Source organism: Convolutriloba macropyga, unplaced genomic scaffold, assembly GCF_964194025.1.
Source record: "Convolutriloba macropyga unplaced genomic scaffold, txConMacr16.3 SCAFFOLD_3615, whole genome shotgun sequence".
In the NCBI taxonomy this organism is placed as follows: domain Eukaryota; kingdom Metazoa; phylum Xenacoelomorpha; order Acoela; family Convolutidae; genus Convolutriloba; species Convolutriloba macropyga.
Genome location: NW_027449688.1, coordinates 1 through 25786, shown reverse-complemented (window position 1 = coordinate 25786; position 25786 = coordinate 1). Strand labels below are relative to the sequence as shown.

At 34.7% G+C, this 25786-nt stretch overlaps 1 protein-coding gene across 1 annotated transcript; it reads left to right on the top strand.

Moving 5' to 3' along the window:
* The first annotated feature begins 674 nt into the window (after positions 1–674).
* LOC142355243 (uncharacterized) lies at positions 675–20134 on the top strand. Its single transcript, XM_075407469.1, has 4 exons — positions 675–860; positions 4353–4653; positions 7186–7671; positions 18914–20134. The coding sequence occupies exons 1-4, from the start codon at positions 723–725 to the stop codon at positions 19588–19590; spliced, it is 1602 nt and encodes a 533-aa protein (XP_075263584.1). The 5' UTR covers positions 675–722; the 3' UTR covers positions 19591–20134.
* Positions 20135–25786: the final 5652 nt, after the last annotated feature.

The following is a 25786-nucleotide window of genomic DNA, read 5'->3' as shown; positions in this document are numbered from 1 at the left end:
CCCTTGTTTGTGACCCCTTCGCGCATTAGTCTTAGCTCTTTAGGGTCTTTTTTTTCTTTGGTGGCTAGAGATCAGGTGCGCTCCTTCTGGAGCATAGTAAGGCACCGACTCTAGACAGCAAAGAAGCCAAAAAGGCCCGCGCTCAAACTAAGACTAAATTTCCGGGCGCCCATTTTGCAAGGGTCTTGCAAGAGTTCGTCGCTTATGTTGCAAGACCCTTGCAAAAATCAGACGCTTATCTTGCAAGACTCTTGCAAGAGTTCGACGCCTATCTTGCAAGAATCTTACAAGATCGACGCTTATCTTGCAAGATTCTTGCATATCCGACGGCTATCTTGCAAGATCTTGCAAGATGGTGCGTAATCTTACAAGACTATTGCAAGATTCTTGCAAGATCTTGCAAGATAGCCGTCGGTATCAGACTAGGGAATGGATTAATAGCCGCATGAGTAGCTGACGGCGATTATTCAAAAATTAAAAAGAAACAAATTGGAGAAATACTAGGCTAACGGCGGGAACTCTTCAGGTCTAATTTTTTAAAGCTTTCAATTGACTTACAATTTCCAAAAATATGAAAATATCTATTCAATCAGCGATATGAAAAAAGTTGGTCAAATTAAAGTGGTTGAATTGAACAATATAGTCCTCGAATGATATTGATGGGTTTGAAGGGCGTAACTGTGGTAATATACAAACATCAATTCAATTTCCGTTTCTACTTCATGCCTATTTGCATGCTGGTCAAAGATTCTGCAAAGTACAGATTCAACTGGCTCACAAAACAGCACCAGATGGTTTTCAAAATACAGATGTGGTCAGTTGAACTGCGGCGAACTGCTGTGGCCACACTGAAACTGTTGGTTAGTTCCTAACTTTTCAAAAGCAATTTGGGTCGTGTTTTTTTCGGGCGTTTTTTTTTGTCAACGCTAAAAACCGTATAATCATGTAAGATTGGTGGTGAGTGCGTTGAATCTATGTACGATCTATGTACGATGTATGAGCGTTGATCTTAAATAATTTTGAGTTGAATTTAACTTAGATCTGACATAATTTTGCGTTGAATTTAGTGTTGATCATAAGCAAGTTTGCGTTGAATTTAACTTAGATCTAACATAATTTTGCGTTGAATTTAGCGTTGATCTCCCATAATTTTTCGTTTTTAAGCGTGTATCTTATATAAATTTGTGTTGAATGTAGCGTAGATCATATATAATTTTGCGTAGAATTTAACGTCCATTTTAAATAAATTTGCGTTCAATTTAGCGTAGACCTTACATAAATGGGCGTTGATTTCAACGTTGATCTTACCTAATTTTGCGTCGAACTTAGCATTGATTTCACATAATAAAGTGATTCTTAAAGTGATTCTAATAAAGTGATTCTTAAAATTTTTAAAGTACGGTGGTACAGTGGTAGCAAAAGGCGACAAGAAAGAATGAGATCAGTAATTCAAGTCGCAAAAACAGAGCTCGGAGGGTTGCTTTTTTGTAAGACCTACGCTAAATTCAACGCAAAAATATGTACGATCTAATTTTAGAAACGCAAAAATAGATTTAAAAAAAACCTTTGCTTAGAAACGCATTCTGATTTGTCAACGCCCGTTACCGTTTATCCTAAATAATTTTTTGACAAAATTCCTCGAGCGGCGTTATTTTCTCATAACAAAATTTTCATTTCAGTATTTCAGAACCAAAAATGTGGAAGATATAGACGCGCCAGAACTAACTCAAATACGCAAATTAGTTGGAAGCAGCTTGTCCTCTGAATAGATACAAACTTTAAAGTTAAAATAGTTTTCTCTAAAAGTAAATTGTAAGCTTAAAATAATTTTCTTGTCATTTTAAATTACAAAGATACAACTTGCTTCTTTTTTTATTTTTTATATTTTAATTCTATGAATAAAGAAAGTTTCGAATGATACCTTAGCATAACTTGGCCCTGGACGTAGAAACTGGGAGGCTCAAGTCACGGCATTTGGTTCATCAGCTGCCATCATTTAAGTTACGAAAGACATTTTTGGATGTAAAAAAAGTTAGGAGGAAACTTGACGAAGGGGGGGGGGGGGGGGGGGTTAGGGCGTTGTAAGTGGTTACTGGTGTCTTTGCAAAGTTAACCACATCGCCGCTAAAAAAAAACAAAACAAAAAAATGATGAATTTTATCATATATATGAGAGTTTCTAGTCCGAAAAACGCTTTTTAACGTTTCTGAAGTTATCAAAACTCTCAATGCGTATTTTCCTTAAACAGGAGCCAAAAAAATTTTGAACCAATTGTTATGCAACTTGTCATGTTCAGGCTACAAATTACTTTTTTTCATGAATTAAAGTTTGACAAAACAAAATTTGAACAAAGGTTTTGAGAAAGTTACTGAAGAAACTCCAATTGTAATTTCTTTTTGGTTGAAGTTGTTGAAAGACGTTAAGTAGTTTTTGATTTTTCGACCTTTTCAAAAGAAGTGAATATTCGGATAATTTTTTGCTGCAAAAACCTCATTAGATGAACAAAATTACGGAAAAAGCTCTACCAAAGGACTGACAATTTTTTGTGTGATAAAGAATATTTTTTAAATCGGCAACTTTAATGTTAGTTGTTTGAAAAAAAAATTGTCTTAAAAAAACAACTTGATGTCGCTAATAGTTCGTCAAGTTTAAGCTTCTTCATTTATGTCATGAATGAAAACAGGAAAGTCGTGGAGTTTTACACGTTGAGTGGCTTAATCAGAAGCTGTTAATCGAAGCTAGGATTAAACCGAAGCTAGGTTTAATCCTAGCTTCGGTTTAGGGTTAGGGTTAGGGTTAGACCGAAGCTAGGATTAAAAAGAAACCGAAGCTAGGATTAAAACCGAAGCTAGGATTAAACCGAAGCTAGGATTAAAAAGTAAATAACGGAAAGGATAGTGCCAACATTTTTTGCTTAATCAAAGCAATCGGCTTCAAAATTGGCAACTTGAGTGTTAGTTGTTTGAAGAAAAGTTAGACCTAAAAAATACAACTTCACATCGCTAATAGTTCGTCAAGTTTAAGCTTCTTCAATTAAGTCATGAATGAAAACAGGAAAGTCGTGGAGGTTTACATGTTAAGTGGCCTAATTCGGATAGCATCTGACGAGGTCAGCTTATTTTTGCAAAGGAGCTTTCAAACGAGCAATCTTTAAGAAATTTTAAATTCACTATTTAAACATTTCCTATTATCTATTCAGATAGTTACACTCTTTTTGTCGTGTAAATCGCACAAAAATCAATTATTTTTACCCAATTTGGCCCCCGTTAAAAATTCGTGTAAATTGACACAATTTTTGCAGGCATAACCCAAAATTTTTAGACTCAAATGCACAAAAAATTCCTTAAAAACACACAATCGTTCGCGGTTTATCTTACAAGATCTTATCGGAACACTAAAAAACGCTCTTAACTATCACGAGGTAATTTCTTGTTTTGCTTCATCCTATGAAAAAAAATGTTCAAACCAACAGATTCTCTAAATTAAAAGCGCATTTTTCGTATTTTTGGTAGCGGATCACCCGAAAAGAACGGTCACAACATTTCAACGTAATAGTTATTTAAAATATATAATTCAGATGTTAGAAAAAATTATTCAGGTTTTTGGCAATCTCTCTTTGGTGTTTTTGATCTACTACTGCTTTCTGATTTTTTCAACCTAACTGAATTTTGGTTGAAAGGCTTTAATACCTATTACACTATAGCATAAAATCAAACAATTGGTGAAATCTAATCTCAAATGACGTAACGTGGGTTTCCACACTTAAATCAGACTAAGTCTTTAAGAAAGATAGATTTTAAGATTTCACCAGAAAGATTTTTCCAGATAAGAATTTGAGAAAATTTTCTATATAAATTGATAATTATCCTCATAGGCTCATTCACACAAAAAATGGTGTAATTATTCATCACGTAAGATGAAACTGTGATAGATCTAACCAGTTTTAGAGCATACAGCTGTTTCACTGGAAATTTAAAAAAACTGCTAGAAAAACAGGTTAAAACTATTTGAAAGAAAACACCAAAGTCAAGGAGATGCTTAAGTGTGAGTTTTAGTTGTAGTTTTTTCCAAAGTTCGCTCGCTTTCATAATGAGACGAAACGGCAGAGAAAATCTCCGTTATCATTGGAGTTTTTGATCTATTTTTTTGATATTTGAAAACAATAAAACCGCATCTGTTTTGTAATTAGGGAAAAATTGGCCTTATTGAAGTATCCTGTCGCATTTTAATCCAGTAGAAAATTTAAAAGCGTCAGAATGTAATTAGGTATTTTTCCCTGTTTCTGCTTAGCAAATATTTGCTGATATGAATAGCAAATTTATCTCAATCAATATTTGATTTTCTTTCCACAGGACAAAGAACTGTACGCGAATTTGACCTTGAACGATGTGGAAGTGTTTCCCATTGAAAAGGTGAGAGCAGTTTGGCAAGACAACACTGGGGGGATAGCTCCAGGGATAATATTGCCAGACGAATGGTACACTTATACGTCTCTTCCAGCATTTCAGCGGTTTAGTTTCGTGTGTGACATAGCGTCTGATTGCAAAAGGCTCGTCAGAATTATGATAAAAGATCCAGCAACTTTCTTCAAACTAGAAGTGCAAATTGTGATCAAAGGAAAACGGGTTAAGGAGAAGAGACTCCGAATTTCAGGTTCAAATCTATTCTTTTTTTGTTTTGCCTGTTTTTTTTATAACTTTACTAAAAGGTTAAAAAGATGACAACCAAGCAGTAAGCAATATTTGGGAAATTTAAATTCAATTCAAAGTCAACTGTATTGAATAGAGTAGTTCTTGCAACTTTTAGTCTTATCAGACTTAGGTCTAGTTCAATTTTAGAGAAAAAGTTTTCGTGCGTTTCAAAAATAGATAGTTTTGAGGGATCAGAAAACGCACAAAAACCTCAAAACGACCGTAAGAATCTCCGGACGTGAACGCACATAAGTCTGAAATTAAACGCGCTATTTTTTAAAAAATATATCAGAACTAACAGGAACTAAATTGTAGTTTTTTAAGAAACAACATAACAATTATCAGATGAGTTATAGCTTTTCTCACTCTAGAGTACCCACTCGACCTCAAATCCCAAAACATAATGCCAAAAATTAGGTGAGTAAAAATAAATAGTAAAATATAGAATGCGGAACGGATTGCAATCAGCCTTTTGCGTCGTATATAAAATGTTTTTTGAATTATAAAAAGTAGCTGCAAACAGTAGAGTCCAAAAAACAACATTTTGAGCCAAAAAATGACTAATTTACCTCAAATTTGCGCAGTTTTGAAAACCCTTATAACCAATTATTAACTTCGAGGATGTGCCGTCAGATAAGAGAGTTCATATAACATTAGGCTTCCAAACGTACAATTGGTTTTTGATCGATTCGACAATTTGTTCCCAAAAGTGGCAACACCTCGTCAAACTTGTCCACAACTTGCGTCACTAATTTCTCTGATAATTTTGAAATCAGTGTGTCTACAGCTAGAGTTTACAATTTTAACAAAAATAATCACATGCAGAATTGAGGAACGATATTTTGTTAATTATCAGTTATGAGTACGCTCAAACCAGCTATCCGCCTTTTTAATCATAAAATAGTTGAATTGAGCAATTTTTTCCAATTTTTATCAATTAAGTTTTCGTTGATATTGCCTAATCGCCATATATTTTAGCAGTTTTCAGTCGACATTATCTCAAAACGTAAATCACGAAAAAATGTGATCAATATTTTCAAACTCTCTTAAATTTGAACTAAGTTCGTCTTACTGCCACTGTTTTCCACGTTCAATTATAACTCTAATCCTGAAACATGGACCGCAAAAAACCCCGACAAAATCACGCAAAAAAACCTGATTGTTGTGTACGTTTCGTGGCGTAATGTCTTTGCAACTAAAAAGGCTACGAAATTTTTATTCAAATATTTACCAGGAAATCATGTGTTTTTTAGTACTGATCATGTTTAGTTGAACACTGTCTTTACTCAATTATAATGATCATTTTTAGAACTGACCCTGTTTCAAAACTAAATAATCAAATACACTTTCACTTTTCAAAAATAATGACTGCTCTCTTTGGCCTGCGTTATTATTTTTAAAATAGAGATTCGAAAGACCGTTTTCTGTTCATCTTCACATTAGGGCACTTTTTATGAAAAATCGAAAAAAATACATAATTCTAATTATGACCCCGTCACGTACGACAAATAACAATGTTTTAAGGTGTAATTTTATATCAGAAAACTTCTTCATCGGCCTGGATTCCACGAAAATCATTATCATTACTGGAGCAGAACAAAAATTTTCATCAGGTACTCTTTTAGAGTATCGAGTACATATTGTTTGTTCTAATGATAATTACCTTAACAATTCAAATATGGTGCCAGAATCTTCAGGCCCCTTTAATGACATTGGTTAATCTTGCTGAGTGAAATCAAAATTATCTGGCGGTTGTTTGCCTTATTTTTGTTCAAAGGAAAAAAACGTTGAAGTGGCAGCTCTCATTGGCTTCTCTCTGCGGTTAGAGAAAACATTAGTTTTTTAATAGTTTGTGCATTCGAAACCAACAATCTCGTTGAAGAAACAAGATTTTTGATATTTCTTTGATGTCTACTTGAAAAGCGACTTTAGGGTGCTCAAAAAGTGGTCTCTCGGGTGCTGTGAAAAAACATATTAGATTTTAAACTACAATTGAAAAATTTTGCACTTATTTTTCACCATTGCCTTTTTCAAAGACCTAAGATTAGACCGAAATTATTGACGAATTTTAGAAATGTCATGCACTCCCAATACTAAATAATTGCCGTTTAACAAAAAAGCGCGGAAAAACTTTTAGGCTAACTAATTGTTAAAAAGTGTGGAAGCCTTCGAAATCAATTGATTTAAAAAAGTTTAATAGGAACACATGTGTAAACATAGGTTGAAATCTTTGCTTACATTTGAGTTCAATTTTGGGGTTTCTGGTTTGCCCAGCTTAGTGGGAATATGTCTTCCACGCCCCCAGGCGCTTTTTAACTTAGTAACGTGCTATTTAGGGGGGGGGGGGAGTTAGATCCCAAATTTGCACGATATAGCTTTCTTGGTGTATTATCAAGCAGACATTAGACATTAATGTTGTATTTTTTCTGAAAACTTGGTTGTTGAATCACGTGGGCGGTTTTATAGCTATTTTCTCCAATTTAATTCCTTTCAGGCAGACACATAACACAATGCAAAATGTTCACACAGATGAAAAACCAAGTTGGTGCTCCAAGCGATGAAAGATTTTTGCAATCTGATGACGTCAAGAAAATGGCTCAAGAAACTGTAAACAACTTAGTGATGGAGGTTACAACCGATGACGGCTATGAAGTGCGAGAGGGCGACGAAGTCGGTCTAGTTCGCCTGTTCGAAGCGTTTCTAAACCAACAGCAGCAGTCCTCAGCCAGCTTCACCCAACAACAGTGGGATTCGGTGTTCTGGAACGAGGATATGGCTCGACCAGACAAAGTTACAAGCACTATGAACGAAATGTTTTCCAAAGATATTCACGACGAGAAACATCTGAAAGTTAATGAAAAGTTCAAAAAAGATGCGAAATCTGGAGGAATGAGCTTAAAGCTTGGTCAACTTGGAATAGAAGGGCATTACAGTCAAGAGAAAATTGACTTTTCCAAGGCAACTAAAGAAGATCTTCTCAGTAAGTTCCCTAAATTATTCAAAATTACCATCACGACAAAAACTTTGTTGTTTTCCACAAAGGAGTCTTCTTTTGACGTTCTTTTTTAGTTCTCTGTAAATTCGTTTTCGCTTTGAATGGCTTAATATTTCAACTTTTCCAGCATATCAAAAGATAGTAACCCAGTGCGTTTCATGGACAAACAAAAATACCATATTGATAAGAATATCAATTCTTTTGAACAGCAGCTAGCATTTCTTCTAACTCTACAAACAATAAGAGTTAGAAACTGCAATCCAATATAAACATTCAATATAAGGTCAGGTGCTGTTGATTCGAGTGAACAAATGCTTTGAGATGAAGTTAGCTAAATTTGGCTGCGAATATCAGACAGGGACTTCTATTGAGGAGATTCGACAAAGTCATTAAAAAGGACCCCCGTCATTTGGAAACGCAAGGAAATTGCAGAAATGAGTAAGTTATCGATGCAAAAAACGTATCTGGAAACGAAATCACCATACACCAAAAGCAGTTCACTTTGCCTCAGGTTTCCGAGGCGCAAAGTTGTCGTTAACGAAAAAATGAGATCTGGTCCGAAGATCTAGGCATATTTTGATTAATTTGCAAAAAACAACCAAAGTTTACAAAATCTGGATGTCATAATTGAATATTTGTCTAGGTATAATAGGGTTGATTCACTGAAAACGAAATCTGCCACACAGACAGAACAGGTCTTCGACAAAAATATCAAGCACAAAAAAGAGAAAAAGTTCTGATTGACATGCAGAGTTCCTCGGTGCGATCAAAGTCCTCTGCACAGCTCGCGGAATCGATTTGGACAGTACGTTTAGTGAGAAAACGTCTGTTTTTGCGGAAAGCATCACATGCTTCTTAAAAATAAAAAAATAAGGATATTTAATAGAAAGTTTGACTTTTTCATGTCTATAAAATTTGGATGCGTTTGCTAAAACAATCGAATCTAGATTTATTCGAACAAAAAAATGCACCAGACAAAGTCACAAGGAAACACAATCCGAGGCTTGTATCCTTGAATGCAAATAAAACAGTTTCTCATAAACCAAAAACTTTTTCTGGGTCATTTTGTAACCAAAGCACAAAAAAGGAGATGTTCGGTAGCTTCTGTCCCAATATTGAAGCTTCCCACTTATTCATTCACTGTTGCAAATAGTGAAACCATCCTGAGTAAATTCTATCAACCCAAACTTCAACTGGTACGAGAGTCTCCTCTACAAAAGGGGCAGTTGACGACTCGATGACGAGTTTAGGATAGATGTATCTTCTACCGGAGATCTTTGATCAAAACACGCTAGCTTGCTTTAGAAATTTTTCCAACGCTGGAATGCAGATTCTGGAAACTGGAGAGTAGCTTTAAAAGGAACCGTTTTTCCAACTAGATGTGAATTTCTTCCAGTTTAAGTGACTTTGAACAAAAGCAACGGATTTCGTCTTGTTAATGTAATTTCCGGAACATACAATGGCGAACCATTCGGTTTCACACGAGGAACATTTGATACGGTGTCACAGTTGTTGGCTAATGTCAATACAACGGTTGGATTAAATTTTTTGCTGTCAAAGATTTTAAAAATTTGAATAATTTGAATCTCATTAGAAAATATAAAAGAAACACATTTTTAAGCGATAAAATTCCCAGCATAATTTGTTTCAAGTTCATTCCTGATGGACGAGAAAAACCTATTGGTAACAAAATGGAATGGTTGCAAAATGGACACAAATTCAAATAAATCAATAAAAAAAATGTTACCAGAGCTTTCATGGGATATTTACCAGCTGATAATAGTGCTGAAAAACATTTGCTAATCATCTATACAAAAAATAAATAGTATCAACATTTCGGTTGCAATGCAAAAGCGCCCTGATTACCACTCCTTGATTCAAAATGGTCGAAAAACGGTAGCGTATTCAAACATAAACCGACACATTTAATAGTTTTTTTTTCAAATATGAACAACAAAAAGATTCTTCCCGACACAATTCAATCAATTTCTAGAGAAATACCTACCAGAAATGCTTTCTCTTTCAGGGGCTGGTAAAATCATGTTAACATTATATCTCAAAAAATTTGGTGAGTGAAAAACAGATTCTTCATAGTCCTAATTTTATGGCACTATCGACAAAAAGGAGGCAAATTTGATGCTTTTGCAATCGGCATTTCAGGAATTGTTTTAGCGTCTGCACCAAAAACCATTGAACCAGCAGCAAAACGAGTAGGAAGGAACTTCTCTTACATAGTGTACAAGAGGTAACGGGCGCAACCACCCAAAAGAACCCGAAGCAGGCGCTGACAAACACTATTTCAGACACAGTCAAAAAAAAGAGGCGGCTTATTAGCTGTGCAAATGAGACAAAAGCAATTAAACCGGCAAAAATCTAAACCCTCCGGTCCAAAAACTAAACATTACAACTATGAGAAAGGTGTCATTTCAAAAAGTACACAAAAGTCATTCGGATTTGTTTGCCAAAAACGAACATGATCAGTAATATGTTACCATCAGACGACGCAACTTTTGATTTGAGTTTTTGTCAAAAGCTAGGGCCAGTGTACAGACCTAACAGACCCTTGCGTGAGTTTGAAGTTGCGGGAGACCGTTTTATTAAAACACAAAAATTTTCCTAGAATTCAAATGCAAGATAATTTAGGCTTCTGAAGCCGATTTGAAACTTGAGGCTTGAGCCTCATTAGACGTAACCGAAACAAACACATCTTGATTCTGGAAAAAGACTTCACATTTGCTCTTTTTGGACTGCAAAGTACTTGCCAACGGATTAAAAATTTCAATTGCAATAGGAAATTATACTCACAAAAGTTTCATTCTCAAACAACAAAATGCAAAATCCCTTTGATTGGCTTGTCAAATCTGTTCATACGAAGATAATCCTGAGGGAGAACCAGCAGCAGAAGTTAACAGACGTAAAAATTTGGTTAAACAGTATCCTGAATGTTTTGGGAAATATAGCCTTAGGATTGTTTTAAATGCGATCAATATCTTTTGAATGAAGTGAATTCACGAACTGGTTAAAATTTGCAACAATGCTGTTAACCCTACATCGTAAAAAATATTGAAGTTGTTTTGTATGTGATACAAATATCATTGAACGATGACGTTTGTTCTTAAAAAAAACTGCTAACAAGCCCAGCTTCCTAAGCGTATTTCGAGATTATAAATGACTTCTGGCTTGCACTAGTATACAAAGCAGGAAACATAAGGATTTTTCAATTCAAAGCCAATTGGACGTCTTGCAAAAGGCCCAAACAGAAACGACGCATTCGTAGAAAGCAAACAACCCAATTTTATCTACTTTTCTGAACTTATTCTGGAGCAGAGTTTTATTTACCGAAAAAGGCTTCCTGTTGCTGAAAGTCAAAAAAACTTAAGAAAAACACTTACACTTCACAAAGAAGTTTCGTCATTGGTGAGAAAGCGGGCACTATTCTTTATTGATTTGGCTTCAAAAACATCGAAAAGATGGTTTTCGCAAAAATTGACGGATAAAGACGAAACAAACAGACTGGTTCAAGCGAGAAAAATTTTCGGTGCGTCTTTCCAGCTGACATTTTGCCATTGAAAATATCTCAGAGCCTATTCATTATTGTGAAAGTTTTCATCTCAGATCAAATTGGAAAACTTTGTACACTTTTATGTTGGAGGAACGGCAATTATCATTTTGTTGATCAACACGGGCAGAAATAAACAAGATACATTTATTTACATTAAACTGCCCTCTGATACTCTCGATATTTAACATACTCTCCTAACACTCTGCTGATTAGAATAAAGTTTTCTTTTCATTTTTTTTGTCCTCATGCACTCTGCTAAAAAACAAAGCTATAAAATCAAACAGCAAATTTCCTAATCCCCTCAAAAATTTGTCCTTTGTTTGGCAGAAAGCACCCAGAGAGTATTACCCAGAGAAAATGTTTTGAAAGCTCTTTAAAGTTTTACTAACAGTTTTTTGTTGAAATTTCGAGCTTTTAGCTTGCTGCAGTTGTTCATTGTGTTCATTAAACAGGACTTCGATGTTGTTGTTGTTGGTGGCTTTCTGTTTAGCAGCAGCGTTACAGGAGTTTGGCAGAAGTTCTGAATTGAGTGGGATTCTATGCTTAGTTTGTTGTTGTATAAAATCATCGAAATAAACTTTTGAATAATTTCTGCATTCAATTGTATGGTATTTGGGTTGGCAAACAAAATCTTGACAGTCGTGTACATACAAGGTTTTCCATAGTTTTTTTAAAACTATGATTTGTCTGAAGACCTAGTCTCATCTGATTTATCCAATCAGACGTGATGATGGTAAATTTCCAAAATGCAAATAGCGCTCTCAAAGTGAACACAAACTGAAGTTTTTTTTTCAAAAATAAAACTCCGGTTTTTTGTCTCAAACTGAAAAAATTGAACGCCATCTGAAACTGTCCGAACGCCATCTGAAACTGTTCAATCAATCACACATTTTTAAAACCATTTTCACTAATCTGTGGAAGCAAATGAGTGTTCCGGCTCTGATTGGTATTTAGATTGTTCTTCAGCCATTTTAGGTTTTTTATCAACAGGTTTTTTGGCAAGAGAAGTCACTTTTTTTGTTTGACTTTCGCACCGAATTTTTTTCTTGCCAATTCTTTTATAAGTTGTCCGAAATTGTCAATTTTGAGGGATAACTTCTATTCAATTTCAAAATATTTGTCTTTTTTCAAAGATTCAAAATAACACGAGTTCTTAGAGTCGTTAGTATCAAACTCTTCTCTGTTTTAGTTGTATTAAAAGATCTATAACCAGACTCTATGTTTTTTGCTTACAGTGAAAGGTTGGATTGTACTTTTTCGTTGTAGAACCTGGTCAATTTGTGAGGGAATTTTTAACTTGTTCAACTGCAGAGTATTTTTTCCAAAATATCACTGCTAAGGGTGTGTCACGCAAATTATTTCGCTGTCTGCAGATGTTGGCGGAATTTTTTTTTTGTAAATTATTTGCTTGATGCAACATCAAGATCGTTTTCTCTGTGGGTCAACATAGCGTCGCCAACCAACAATTTCACATACATAAGCACTGGTGATGGCCCTTAATGCGTTAGTTTTAAGGAAACTACCTGATAGGAGGAAAAAACATGGTTGATCAAGGGGGCACAATGTAGTTTCACTTACAAGCAACAACCTTGCCATCTCAGAGCGTGATATACGTGGGTTAGACATGTGTGATTTAATTCGCCGACTTGATTTTTTTGCAAAGTTAATACATTTGCAATTTCAAGGCTTGTGCCTAAACCCTATAAAGACAAAGCAAAAACGCACATATGTTTTCAATCAACACTCGTGATACAAAAAAGTTGGCTTTTGGGTGTGTGGACTTGTGGAAGACAAATATCAACTTGCGTGAAAAAAAACCTGCGAATCGTTTACCTTCTTTCTTGTTCAATTGCTAAACGCATTCGAAAACTGAAACAAAGCTTCCCATCTCTCCAAACCCAACGTGAAAAACATTCCAAAATTGTATTTTAAAAAACGTTTGCTTTTTACCTCTTCAATCCTCTTCAAAAGCAAGAACAATGTCTTTCGATTTCCTTAGTGACCAATACAATGTCTGGGAGCAAGCAATTGTGTGCCAAACGTTTTACAAAACCTTAGTTGTCCTTATTCAAGAAAAATGAACAACTGAGAAAGAAGGCAACTGATCAACACCAGAACAATGCAAGATACCGAATCTAATTAAAAACTTTACTGAATCTTTGCCGGACAAAAGAAGCGAGTCCATATTGCGGTGACACCTTTTTTACTTTAAGCGGATCGTTCTACCGTTGTCGTTATCATATTCTCTGTACCCTTACGCGAATCAAACCTTACGCCAAAAAATGAAAAATTCTATTCAAATCCGACTAGATATGTGTGATCTTTTTTTGAAATCCAGTTGGGATTAGAACGTATTTGAAAAAAATCTAGCTGCTTTATGGGGCCTTCCCATTCGTCCGAGCCACTTCCACCAATGCTAGCATGCGTTTAAACGCCAAATTTTTTATCCTAGTGCGACTCAATCTTCCAAGTTTTCACGTCTCCGTTTTCCCCCGTTAGAAAAGAAAAATGTGCATAGAATTTTGACTCACTGCCAACTGCCAGGCAAGTGATGAAAAATATATCTGTCACCGGCTTCAGAACACACTCCGGCTCAAGTACTACAAAACCGGCAAATTTTGAAAACGACAACACTAATGAAACAACGGCGAATTAAACCAGAAGAAGAGAGCTATTGGCCGGTTTAATTTGTGTAATAACACAGGACACAAAGAAACCTCAAGCCAAGAAGAGAAGGTACACGGATCATGTTCAAATTTTTTAAATTAAGAAATCTGAAACTGAATTTCAACTCTCAACTTATACTTTTAGCGTGGATTGATTTTTAATGAAAATTATATAATTATAATCAAAAATTGTATTTGAACAAAATCTAACTGCGAATGCATCTTCATTGACAAAGTTGTTTGGTTTGTGTAAAGTGGATTTAATGTTTATTGTAAAACAATTGAAAAAATTAGCACATATAAAAATAATATAGATTTCAAAAACTGCAAAGTTTATCTCTGCTTTGTTTTACAACAGCGACATTAAACAAAGTTGAAAAAAAATTTACAAAGTTTACAAAGTTGAAAAATTTTTCAAAAAACTGTTAAAAAGTGGCAGAGATGGCAAATGAAGTACTATGTAAGAACGTTGATTCAAAAGTTAGCAGAAAATTTTCAACGAAAACACAAAAACGTAACACATGTTTTTCAAACCAAACACCTAAAAAGCTTTTTGAGGATTTGTGGCTTCTTATATTTTTGAACCATTTTCACAAAAAAGCATTAAAAAATAGAAAATTTGCGGAAAATTGAAGAAAGTGAAAGAGATTGGATATCTATGGAAAAATAAAATTTTTTAGAGCGCAAAGTGTTCAACAGAATCATCCTGAATTAAAATTTTGGAGGACCAAAACATCCGTATCGCAGAGAACAAAGTTTTTTACGTCAGATTATTTCTTTTTCAATTTAGCACCCTTCCAGTGGAAGATTGATGAGAGAATTGGTGATACGTATCTCATTTTATGTAGTACATGACGCTGCAATTTGTTGTTCGGCACAATGTTTTTTATATCCGTAGCAGAAAAAAAACGACATGTTTGAAAACGTTAAAGCAGTCAAGACAAAAGTAAATTTTGAAACACTTACTAGATAATTTGAAAGCAATTTTAGGGTTGCAAGATTATCCCTATGTTTTTTACTGCATGCTTAAGGTGTTATTTTGGAAAGAACTCGAGAAAAATCTTCATCGTCATTTTATAAAACTAAAAACATCAATGAAGTGTTTGTTTCTTTTAAAAAGTGAGTTTTTCTTAGGGCCATGTAACAGAAAGAAAAAGTTAAAGAAAAAGTTACAATGAAAATATTCAAACTGAAAATATTTTTTGCAAACAACTGTTTTCAGGTTCAACATTGTGGATGCCATATGTTTATCAAAATTGTGTTCTCGAGTATCGGACGTCGATAAGCTTCACTCATAAGCTTGGTGATGCCATCTGTTCGTCAAATTTGAGTTTCCTTGAAAATAGCCAAAAACGCAGATTCTTTTCAATTTTCAAAAACAATTTTTCTTGGTTTGAGGAACTTTTCCAGCCCCTCCAATGTTTCATTTACAGCCTCCAGTAAGCACTGATTAGACTTAGTATTTTAAAGTTCCAGAATACTGTCATCAATGATTTTTTCCTTACTTTTTGAAGTTTTTCGTAAAAATAGTGGTTTTAATCAATTCTTATATCGCCGGAAATAGTAATACAGTTTGCACTAGAACACCAATAAAATTATTCAACATTATAGGGATGGCCAAAACTCGACATTGCATGGAAAATACGACTGCATGGCTCCGGCTATGGCAAAACATTGGTATTTGCCTTTTAAAACAACTTTGCATAGAACATCAAAAACCCTCTTTGGCCAGTATACCAATTCCATATGCAAATCGGTTCTTTCACAACCAGGTTCACGCTCTCAGTAACGAATGGTAGAACTCGGATAGTAAGGAGACCAAAATGGCGTACCAAGTAAACGGCCTCATGGGTGATAAAAAACGTAGTTCCTGACGCTTCATCAGTCTTCTAAATTGGTTGATTGGGCTTAGATACTCGCGGAATGAATTTATCCCTAATTGTGTAATCCCTTGCTTTAATCAATGGAAAGCATTTTTGTCCCAGCAACTGATTGAACCAATCAGGACCTTGGTTGTTTTTAGGAAATTTTGATTTTGCTTTGGCTATTTTGCTTTCGAATTGAAACAATTATATAAGAATAGCATGCAAATTTTGCAATTAAAAAATTAGTTTTTGCACAAACCGCAAAAGTAAACAAAAAGGGTTGCATCTTGATGAAGCCGGAGTGTGGGTATGCCGTTGTGAACACTGTAATTTCACTTAAAAGAGATCAGCAAACCCTCGAATGACGTTTTCGAAACCGACATTGTACAATGTTTTCTCTAATGCTACATAGGAGTCGATGCTCTAGATCACTTTGCAACACACATAAGAAACCAAGATGGACTGCCTAGAACTAGTGAAACAAGCAAAGGACCAATAGTATGAGTTTTTCATGAAACAGTTCATATTTTCACTTTTGATTGAACGGAGGACCAAGATGATCTCGACGGGCTCAAGCTGAACAAATGAGACATCACAACAGACGTCTGTGCAATATAAGGCTGTTTTTCTCTGGTTTGCAATTGCAAGTCGGTTTTTCATTCCTCAAAGAAATCATCTCCTGATAAATTTGATGCTCTATAGTACTGTGCAGAGTCAAGGCCGTACGTGTCATAGCAGATATCTCTGAAAGCCTCAATGACCCTAGCCGGGAGCAGAAAATCGCGGGTTGATTAAAAGTTGTGGTTCTCTCTGATGTTTTGACAATCAACAGTTGAAAACACTGCGAGTGCATGATTGTAGTTGGTTTCACTGATGATAAATTCAACGCTACTCAATGTAATTTTCCATTCCAGTAATAGAGGCAAATTCTTTTCTTCAAAAACACGCAGTGATGTAATGTAAGAGTAACGGCAAAACCTTTTTTGGAGGAAAAGTTGAAAAGAAGCTATCAGAGTAAGAATACTCAAAGAGTAGACAGTTAAGTCGATCCTCAGGCAGATAAGTTGCCAAGGAATCGAGTGGTTGGTGCATAAATTTAAACGAGTCAATTATCATTATGTAATAAAGATGACTATTTGTTGTATGGCCTCCGGCTCAAAGTGTTTTAGGAAAACTTCGATAGAGATCGATATATAATTTTGTTTCAGCTCATGGCAGTACCTCCAATTTTCCAATTTGGCTTCACACTTACACTTTTTATGTCCGAGACATAATAAAAGATAAGAAGTAAACTTTTTGATGTGGTGTCCTATCATATTGCGCCTAACCTGGAAAACCACCTTCATAGTGACAGTGTTCAAGAACAAGCTCAACAGTGACAATGTTTCACTCACTGGGATTAGTCCCCGTTAGGGTGCTTAGAAGACTCGTTTTTCGTCGCAGGTAACACGCGCTAGTATGTGCAAAGATCTTACAAACTCGTTCAAACAGTTATCATCTCTTTTTAGTTCTAAGTACACATGAGTTGCTTTACGGTGTTCCATTACTGTTATGGAACAACCAAAAAGTTCAATTTTTTCAACTGCTACTGTGTAGGAAAGGCCGGATGAGGGCTTTGCTGTCGCAATTAGAACAAAATAAAATCCGGTCTCAAAGTATAGAACGAAAAAGAAACCAGCCTAATTTCCAGTTGCGGAACTGTAGCGTAAGGTTGTCTGCTTTGGAAAAACAATTTTTGACTGCCACATGTCTGTTGAATGATTTATCATGGTCTTGAATAGATTCTCTGTTAGTTTACAAAAGAAAACAATCTTGACATAGACACTGTGATGCACGGTGCTCTTTGCCTTTGAAGTATGCGACAAATTGTTCGAGATTCAAGTTTAGTTATTACTGTTGGGCATTCTTATTGTGATGGAAGAGAAGGTCCATTATGATGGATTTGCTTTGCTTGTTGGAGATGTAATTCATCACCAAACGTGTTCAATCGATTCTGTTGACGTCAGTTGCCTCTGATTCAATTGCGTCAAATCTTTGAATTGTTATTCAGGAATGTATTGAATTTTATTTCAGGACTAATTCAGGATTGTTTTTTCATTTGTCACAAGGATTTCGTCAACAGTATCACTTCAAATCAGCTTTTTATTTATTCGTTTATGAAAATTCTACTTAATTGCTTGCGTGACGCCATTTTTCACTCCTACTGGGTAGGTTTGTTCCTAACTTATTAGCGTGACTAAATTTGATTGCACGTGAATTACCTCACTTTAACAAACTTACGCCCTCTCCCTTAAACTGACTTTTAGACTTTTATTTAATTTATTTCACAGAGATAAGTTGAAGTGAGTGCGTGTTACTCTAATGGGATGGTATTTCAGAGCAGCTAATAGAAGCATCAATAAGTTATACAGATTCTTAATCAAAATATAACATGTCAGCATTTAAAAAAGATAAGTCTCTTTTTTGGTCTGTTTCTTTTACTATCTTTTTCAGACGGCCGATCTAAAAATCTAATGCGGCTATTTTCTGTTTATCTGCCTGTTAATTTAAATAATTTGTGTATTAAAAATTTGAGTTTAGTTTGATCTGAGCTGGTGTGGTTTTTGACAAGCAAGAGCTGGTTGCTTCAGATAGATTTGCTGAGTGGTCTCATTACTTGACGAAGTCTATGGTGTGGTTATTAAACTAAAAGTTATCGACAAGGCTGTAACTTTTAAAATCAGTGGTGGCCAAAATCATCACCGTTGACGACCAAAAAACTTAAAATTTTGAGAAAATAATGTTTCAAACGTTTGGCCGCAGTAATACATTCCATTTTTTTACCAGATACCTTGGCTATGACATTCCTGATTATGAAAAAGAACTTGCATAAACAAAGGAGCATTACAGTTAAATCCACTTTTCATCCAATAAAAAAAGTGAAGAATTCAATGAAGCTTCTTTCTTATTAGGCTTCATATTGTGCTCTGATACTTAAGATTTATTGAAGAACTTTAGTTTAAGTAAAATTGTGTTATTAAAACTGTAAAAAAATGACTTTCAGATTCCCTATGCAATTGTTTCTAAATGAGATTTTTTTCATTTGCTCAGACAAAAAAAAACATGTTTTTGAAAGCTAATGTCTGTTTTGCTAGGTATGATGAACGAGAAACACGATAGATTCGAGTGGGCTGGAGAAAGGTTCGAAGTGAAGCCGATGAACTTGACAAGAATTGTGATGTCGAATCTGACCGTTGACACGACGATTGTTCAGCGAAACTCTCAACTGGAACCCTATCAAGACATAAACAACTTGAAGGTCACGATTGACAACTTCACTCTCGATGAGTCTTTTCTGACACCTGAAGTTGTGCAGAAGGAGTTGAAAGTTATAGTCAATGAGTTGGCGGAAAAATGGGAAAAAAAGTTTGCGGAGAACAAGGCAAAGACTAACCAAAAAATAGAACAAACGAACTCTGACCTCAAAAAATCAACTGATTCACAGTACAAGTTCCTTAAAAGTGAACTTCGCCAATGGCCTCATGGTGATTATTGCATTTTCAAAGGAAAAGGCAAAAAATGTTCGAACGGTTTCACGGAACAAATTTATAGCATTAGTGGTTCACATTTGGGACGTATCGACTTGAAGAGAAAGCAAATGTTTAAAGGCAAATATCGATTCCTTCGCGATTCCGACGAACGAGACTCATATATCTTGCACGCAGTTCACAAATTAAGTTGGGACAGTGTGTCTTTTGAGCTTTGCTGTCGCGGGTTTCAACCAAAAATCAAAACCACTTACTCGGCAGGAGGCGTAGGCGTTTCATGGTGATCTTTGCCGTTTGTGCCCCCCCCCAGCTTAGTGGGCGCATGTTATTTGCACCCTCCAGACGCACGTGCCATATTACATTATGATTCACTATGTAATAGCACATGCTCTGTAACTGGGGGCGCTTAACGTACTGGGGGGGGGGGGGTACAAACGGAAAAGATCCGAAAAACTGCTAATCAAATACATATATATGCCTCAATAATCATAACTCATGGCAGTAATTTAAGACTCAGTTGCGAAAATGCATTGACGAGAAGTTAACAAAAATTCATTGACGTTTAATCCAAATGCATTATAATTTTATTACTGAAAGTTATCAGAAGCAACGATCACAATACATATAACAACGCGAACTGAACAGGTATTGATCTAACCATAAAAAAAAGCAGAGCAAGTAGTTTGGTATCTTTGTCATACAACTATCTAGAATTGAAAGTTTTAGTTTTTTATTTATTGCACCCATGATGGTTTTGTGTTATTAATACAGTTGACTATGTAATTGTGATGCATATGATTACTCAGAATTAGATGCCAAAAAATTTTATTTATTTCTTTTGAACCACCGCTTTGAAATATAAGATCCCGGGTTTCAATTTTACCAGTTACCAGACAAAACAGATATAAAGTTTTTAAAGGTATTTTCTGATATTTTGATTCTGAACTTATCACCAATCAGATTTTTTTGAGAGTAGAAACTAGAGAATTTTTGCTTAAAAATTTTTTACTCAGCTCCTAATAAGTAGTGGTAAAAAGTATCTCAATTTACACAACTGCGCTTTTTGAGTAAATTAATTTAAAAAATTCATCCTTGAAGACTACAAGTTTTTACAATAGGCAGGTATGTAAAATTCAATGTAACAAAAATGGGGAAATCGAGACGTTCATTTTTTTAAAATTTTTCATTCACTTGTAAGAACTAGACTTTTATCTTAATTTCCTTTTGTAAACAACACAAAGAGGTAAACAATCCTACAAGAGGAAAACTTTTCTCCAGATGTTGATCGGTAAAAAAAATTCCATCAAATGCTTAATTCCTATTAATTTTATTTTTTTTCTTCATTGGTTAACAAAAGCTTGCTTGTAAACCTAACCTATATTTTCGTAAACAATAGCTAGCAATAATTTCAAAGTATGGAGAGCTGCCCATCTATCTTGGTTTTCACTTTTGCAAAAAAACGAAAACACTTGCAAATTTCTCTAACAAGCTTTTAGTTTGAGATAAAAAATTTTTCAGTACTGTTAATGAAACAAGAAATGCCGCAGAGATGATGGGTAATTAAGTTTTTCAAATGGATAGTTGAAAGTTGTCATTAATGACAAAAGCCAAATTAGTAAGCGTTCCAGAAAAGATTTCTAGTTCCGAACAAACTAACGGAAATTGAAAGAGTTCAAACATGTGCACAAAATGTTGACAATTTCAATTTTACATAAATTTCATGGCATTCCTATCAGTTGGTAACATATCAAAATGTGAACAATCTGAATGTCAAAATTGACAACATTCCCATCGAGGAGACTTTTCTGACACCCAAAGTTGTACAGAGGGAGTTGAAAGTTAAAATGAATAAAAAAGAGAAAATGGCGGCGGAGATTTCTAAGAGCGACAAAAACATTTACAAGAGAATAGAAAAAAAATCTACGCTTTCTGAAAAACTCAGAGAATCTCGGCACCGTTTTTTTTTTTTTAAAAATCAACAAAAAACTGGGCAAATGGCCCAATGGTGACTATTACAATTTTAAAGTCCAAGAAAAAAAGTGTCCCAAGGGTTTCATTGAATTCTTTCAACGTTTGAATGGAAGTGTGACATTAAGAGACCCAAATGACAACCGGGAGACTTGAAGTTTAATTCAAATGCTTTCAAACTGTACGCAATTCAAGAAAAAGCTTACGATAATGTGTGCTTTGAACTTTGATGCCGCAAGACCTCCACACTGACGAAAGGTCACCAATAGGTCAACGAGCTCATAATTATTTAGAATTCAAAAGAATTTCAGAATCATTAAGATGCATTTTTGTAGCAAAAATAGTTTGTCGAATTGAAAAAAAAAACAGCCCGATAATTGGAAAATCAAACTAGCAATTACAGTCTAGTGTTTCTGATTCGATTGATTACCTTAATGAAAGATTTGATCTGGTTAATAAAGCGAAATGTATTGTGACAAAAATTGAAGAAACTATAGCACTAGTGCAAACGAGATTGCGGGATAATTGTCCCCTGTCCCTGAAAACTGACTGATTTATGATTGAAATATTGTTTAAAGCCTCACTCTCTTACGCCTTATCAAGTGTTTTTTGATAAAGTGTAAGTGAGCCGACGCAACGTATATTCAATTGAGCCGGAGATGTCAAGCAGAAAATAACTACTATGTGCTAATTACTATTAAGTGCTAATACCTGATACGGTGACTTGTAAGAGAGCCTAAGTGAAAAGAGCCGATTGAAAGAGAGCCGAAATTAATTTAAATTAATAGTCGGTAAATTAAGATAAATTTTGCAGCCAATTAAATTGGCTTCTGAAATGAGACTACCAGAGTATTTGAGAAATGAAATTTTAATATTTTCTGGTAAAGGAAACTGAAAGCGAATTAATAAATAATTATCTTGAAATTATAGCGGGCCATGGCCATGCCTCAGCGGCTTATAGGACTTAATATGAAAGTATCGCATTAAAATGAGACGAATTAACCCAATTAAGTGCTTTTTTTGGTAATCAACAAACAATTTAGTGTAATTTAAGGTAACTTTTTGCTTTCGGCTCTTTTTAAATCAAGTCAGGTTTCGGCGCTTTCTAACGTCGGCTCTTTATAACGTCGGCTCTTTATAACGTCGGCTCTTTATAACGTCGGCTCTTTATAACGTCGGCTCTTTATAACGTCGGCTCTCTTGCACGTATCCACCTGATACAACCGGGAACAGTGTGTCAGATTAATTCAGCTCTTAATCATAAACTTTCTAAATTGTTTATAGGCATGCCCAGCTTTCTGAACGGATGTTTTCAATTTATAGTACGCTTGTAGACGAACTTTATGAGTCTTACATAAACGCATAATTTTGCAAACTCTGAGATCTCTGTCTGAGAAGCGGTACCAGCCTAATGACCTCCCTCTGAGCATGGCTAATTGCCAGACTTCACTCAGCATGAACAGGCTTATTGTTCCGACCCTCTTGAGGGGGGAGGAACTATATACTCAAATGGGTTTTTTTTTGTTCCGTGAATTTTCGCCGCTCGATATATTCATCGTAGAGAGTTGAGACTGGTATCATTAGAAAGCTCGTCCAGCGTAGAATATGCAATTAAAAAGATTTTTTTAATTTTCGTTTTCTACAGGGAGTTATCGAGGTTTAAACTTCTGAGAAAAGAAGAGTGAATTCATGTTGATTTTATTCACATTTTCCGGAATTTTTGCCTAAATTTTCAACAATTTTGCTAAAATTTGTTATAATTTTTAGGAATAGTGTCATGGATTTTATATTTGAAGACGAACAAGCATTGTTGATTGTTTTGATTTAATTTCTTTGGTCAAAAAATCTGGATAAACATTTCAAAATTTAGCCTTTATCATCAAAAACAGCACGAAATAAGCTACTTTAGTCCACTTTGATTAAATTTGCCGACAGTACACCCCCAAACAACACTCATACAATCTTTGTAGATTCAGAGGGGGGCTATTTTTACTTCAGAGTCCGCTGAGAGTGCACTGTAGTTAAAACTTTGCCGTTTTTGGTAAACTTTACTCGTTGATTATCAAAAATGCAGAATCTATTTTGAGTTTTCAGCTAACAAATTATCTATATCTACAACATTCGAAAAATCAATTGTTCCTAACGGACAATAAGTATTAGCAGGGCTAGTTTTGGGCCATTCTTGGACTGTTACAAAAAATTGGGTTGTAATCAGTCGGTCTTTTTTTAAAAAAAAAAGACTTTTTTTTTAATAATAAAGAACAGAACATATCAAATCAAAGCTCAGGAGTGATAGGTCCAGCCAATTCGCTTGCTAAGCAGCTCCAAGATGATGCAATTAGTCTTTTAATTGAAAGTTTTTGGTCGTTTCTTTTTTAAAAATAATTGACTTTTCAATAAATAATGGCTTAATTAACTTTTCCTCTATTTTTTCTTAATTTGTTCAACTTCCAGCTTAGTGTCAGCAAAGAAAGACTGCTTCTTCTTTCTACTGATTTAACATTTATTCTCGGTTGCAGTTTTAAGCCTGAAGTTATTGTTTTCTGGCTTTGATACTACAAGATTTCAGATTTTTGTTCGTTTTGATATTTGCCAGTTTTTCACGTTTTCTAATTTTGTCACATTATCATATTATTGACAGTTCTCATGTCACCTTAGTAGCGTTCAAACTAAGGCACAATTGAACATATTAAAATCCTGAAAGATATACATTATCGTTTTAACGGCCTCGACGCCTCTTTCTTGAAGAAATCAATTGAATTTTTTAATTTTGTCTCTAACTGTCATTTATACTTTGTCGTTTCGTTCGTATGAAATTTCCTGTATAGTGATAGCTTTCGTTGGCTTTGCATGGAAGAATAGAAGAACCGATATTCTGATATTAGTAGACAGTTGATGGCTTTCATGACTTTGAAAACAATCGTTTTCCAAAATTTAAAAAAAAAAATTTTAACTTCGCAATTTTGTTCTTTTTATGTTTCTTTTTGTTACCTAATCTCGTTAGTTAATTACAGGTCAAATATGACATTATGGGTGTCAAGGGAATAAAAGGGATTGGTGTCCCAAAATCTTTTTTAAAAGAATTTGTTATGACCTTACTGGCTTCGACACCGGTTTTTCACAAAAAAAAAGTAAATTAATTTGATTTTTGTCATATTTGACGTTCTTTTTGCAGATGCAAGAAATATTCTGGATAATTACAGTTCTCGAGGGCTTCTTTTTTTGAATAAACGACCCTATTTAAATAGCTCTTTTTGTAATTAATGCCTTTCATGACATTGAATGTAATTTTGTTTCGAAAAAAATTTAAAAGTATTACATACTTTAGCACTTCGCTTTTTTGTCTACTTGCTACCTAGTCTTACTAATGAATGGCCATGTACTACATTATAGCTGTTTGAAGAAGGCGCAATCAAATACATTTTGAGTGCCTAAATTTGGCTTGACGGTTTTGACAGCGTTTTCTGGCAAGTTTCAATTGAAATTTTGTTTGTTCTTTGTTGTTCTTTTTAGCCGCTTTAAAAAATGAATAAGGACAGGTCCTAATGCCCTTCTATAGAAGCAGTGGTAATCGTAAAATTGTGGTAATATTAATTGATTCCTAATGGTGTTTATTACTTTGAAGTTAACTCTTTCAAAAAATAAGTTAATTTTTTTACTTAACTGTTTTTGTTCTTTTTTGTATAATTGTTACCAAACCTTTTTATGGACTGGTCGCATATGTTTTCTGGTGATTTATAAGTTATTTTCGTTTAGTTTAAGGTTTATCTGACGGTATGTTGACTTTGCTATTAAATTTAGTTTGTAAGAGGGACATAAATTTTTTGATGTAATTAATGTTTGTTGTTGTTGTTGTTTGATTTTGCTGTTCGTCTTGACTCGCTTTCTTATTATTGACATATTACAGCAATCTAATGCATCAATTTTTACTCCAGTGAGTTATTTGCTTTGGAGGCTATCTTATCGTTCATACAGAATTTTTTGAAAAAGACTTGGGCTTTTTTGGGATTCGCAAAAAATAGTTTTTGGGTTTTTCTATCTGTTCCTCATTTAGTAGACAATTATGCCAAAATTGTGGATGGGCGGGGTCGGAACCTTATGTGCCATCGCACATTACCGAGCCGCCTTGTTACCTTTCTATACGTGCCTAATCTACGATGTGATTAAAAACCACTTAAATTAGATTAATAGAATTGAAAAATATTGGCGAGTTGTGTTGCCGCTCATCTAATACAAATCTTTTAAGAACATTGCAACTTTAGATCTAACCGCTAAAAGATAAAACTACTTGATATTCCCCAAACATAATAGTAATTAAAATTATTAAGCGTTTTTCAATCACGTTATTCAAACAAGATTAAGAATAAGGGTCAATTTGAAAAAAAAACGAAGTCTGCCCAGTCTACTTCTGGGGCTTTTTTTTCTTTTTAATTCTCATAATTTTGTTTCGTCTTTAAAAATCCAAAAAAAATTGATGACGCAGAAGCGCAACTGCATCTCTAAAAGATGATT

Bases quoted from the DNA above. Each gene is read 5' to 3' on its own strand.
- LOC142355243 (XM_075407469.1), top strand. From the start codon at position 723: ATGCCTATTTGCATGCTGGTCAAAGATTCTGCAAAGTACAGATTCAAC. The intron at 4,654-7,185 runs GTTCAAATCTAT...AATTCCTTTCAG, and splicing joins GAAGAGACTCCGAATTTCAG to GCAGACACATAACACAATGC. The intron at 7,672-18,913 runs GTAAGTTCCCTA...CTGTTTTGCTAG, and splicing joins AACTAAAGAAGATCTTCTCA to GTATGATGAACGAGAAACAC.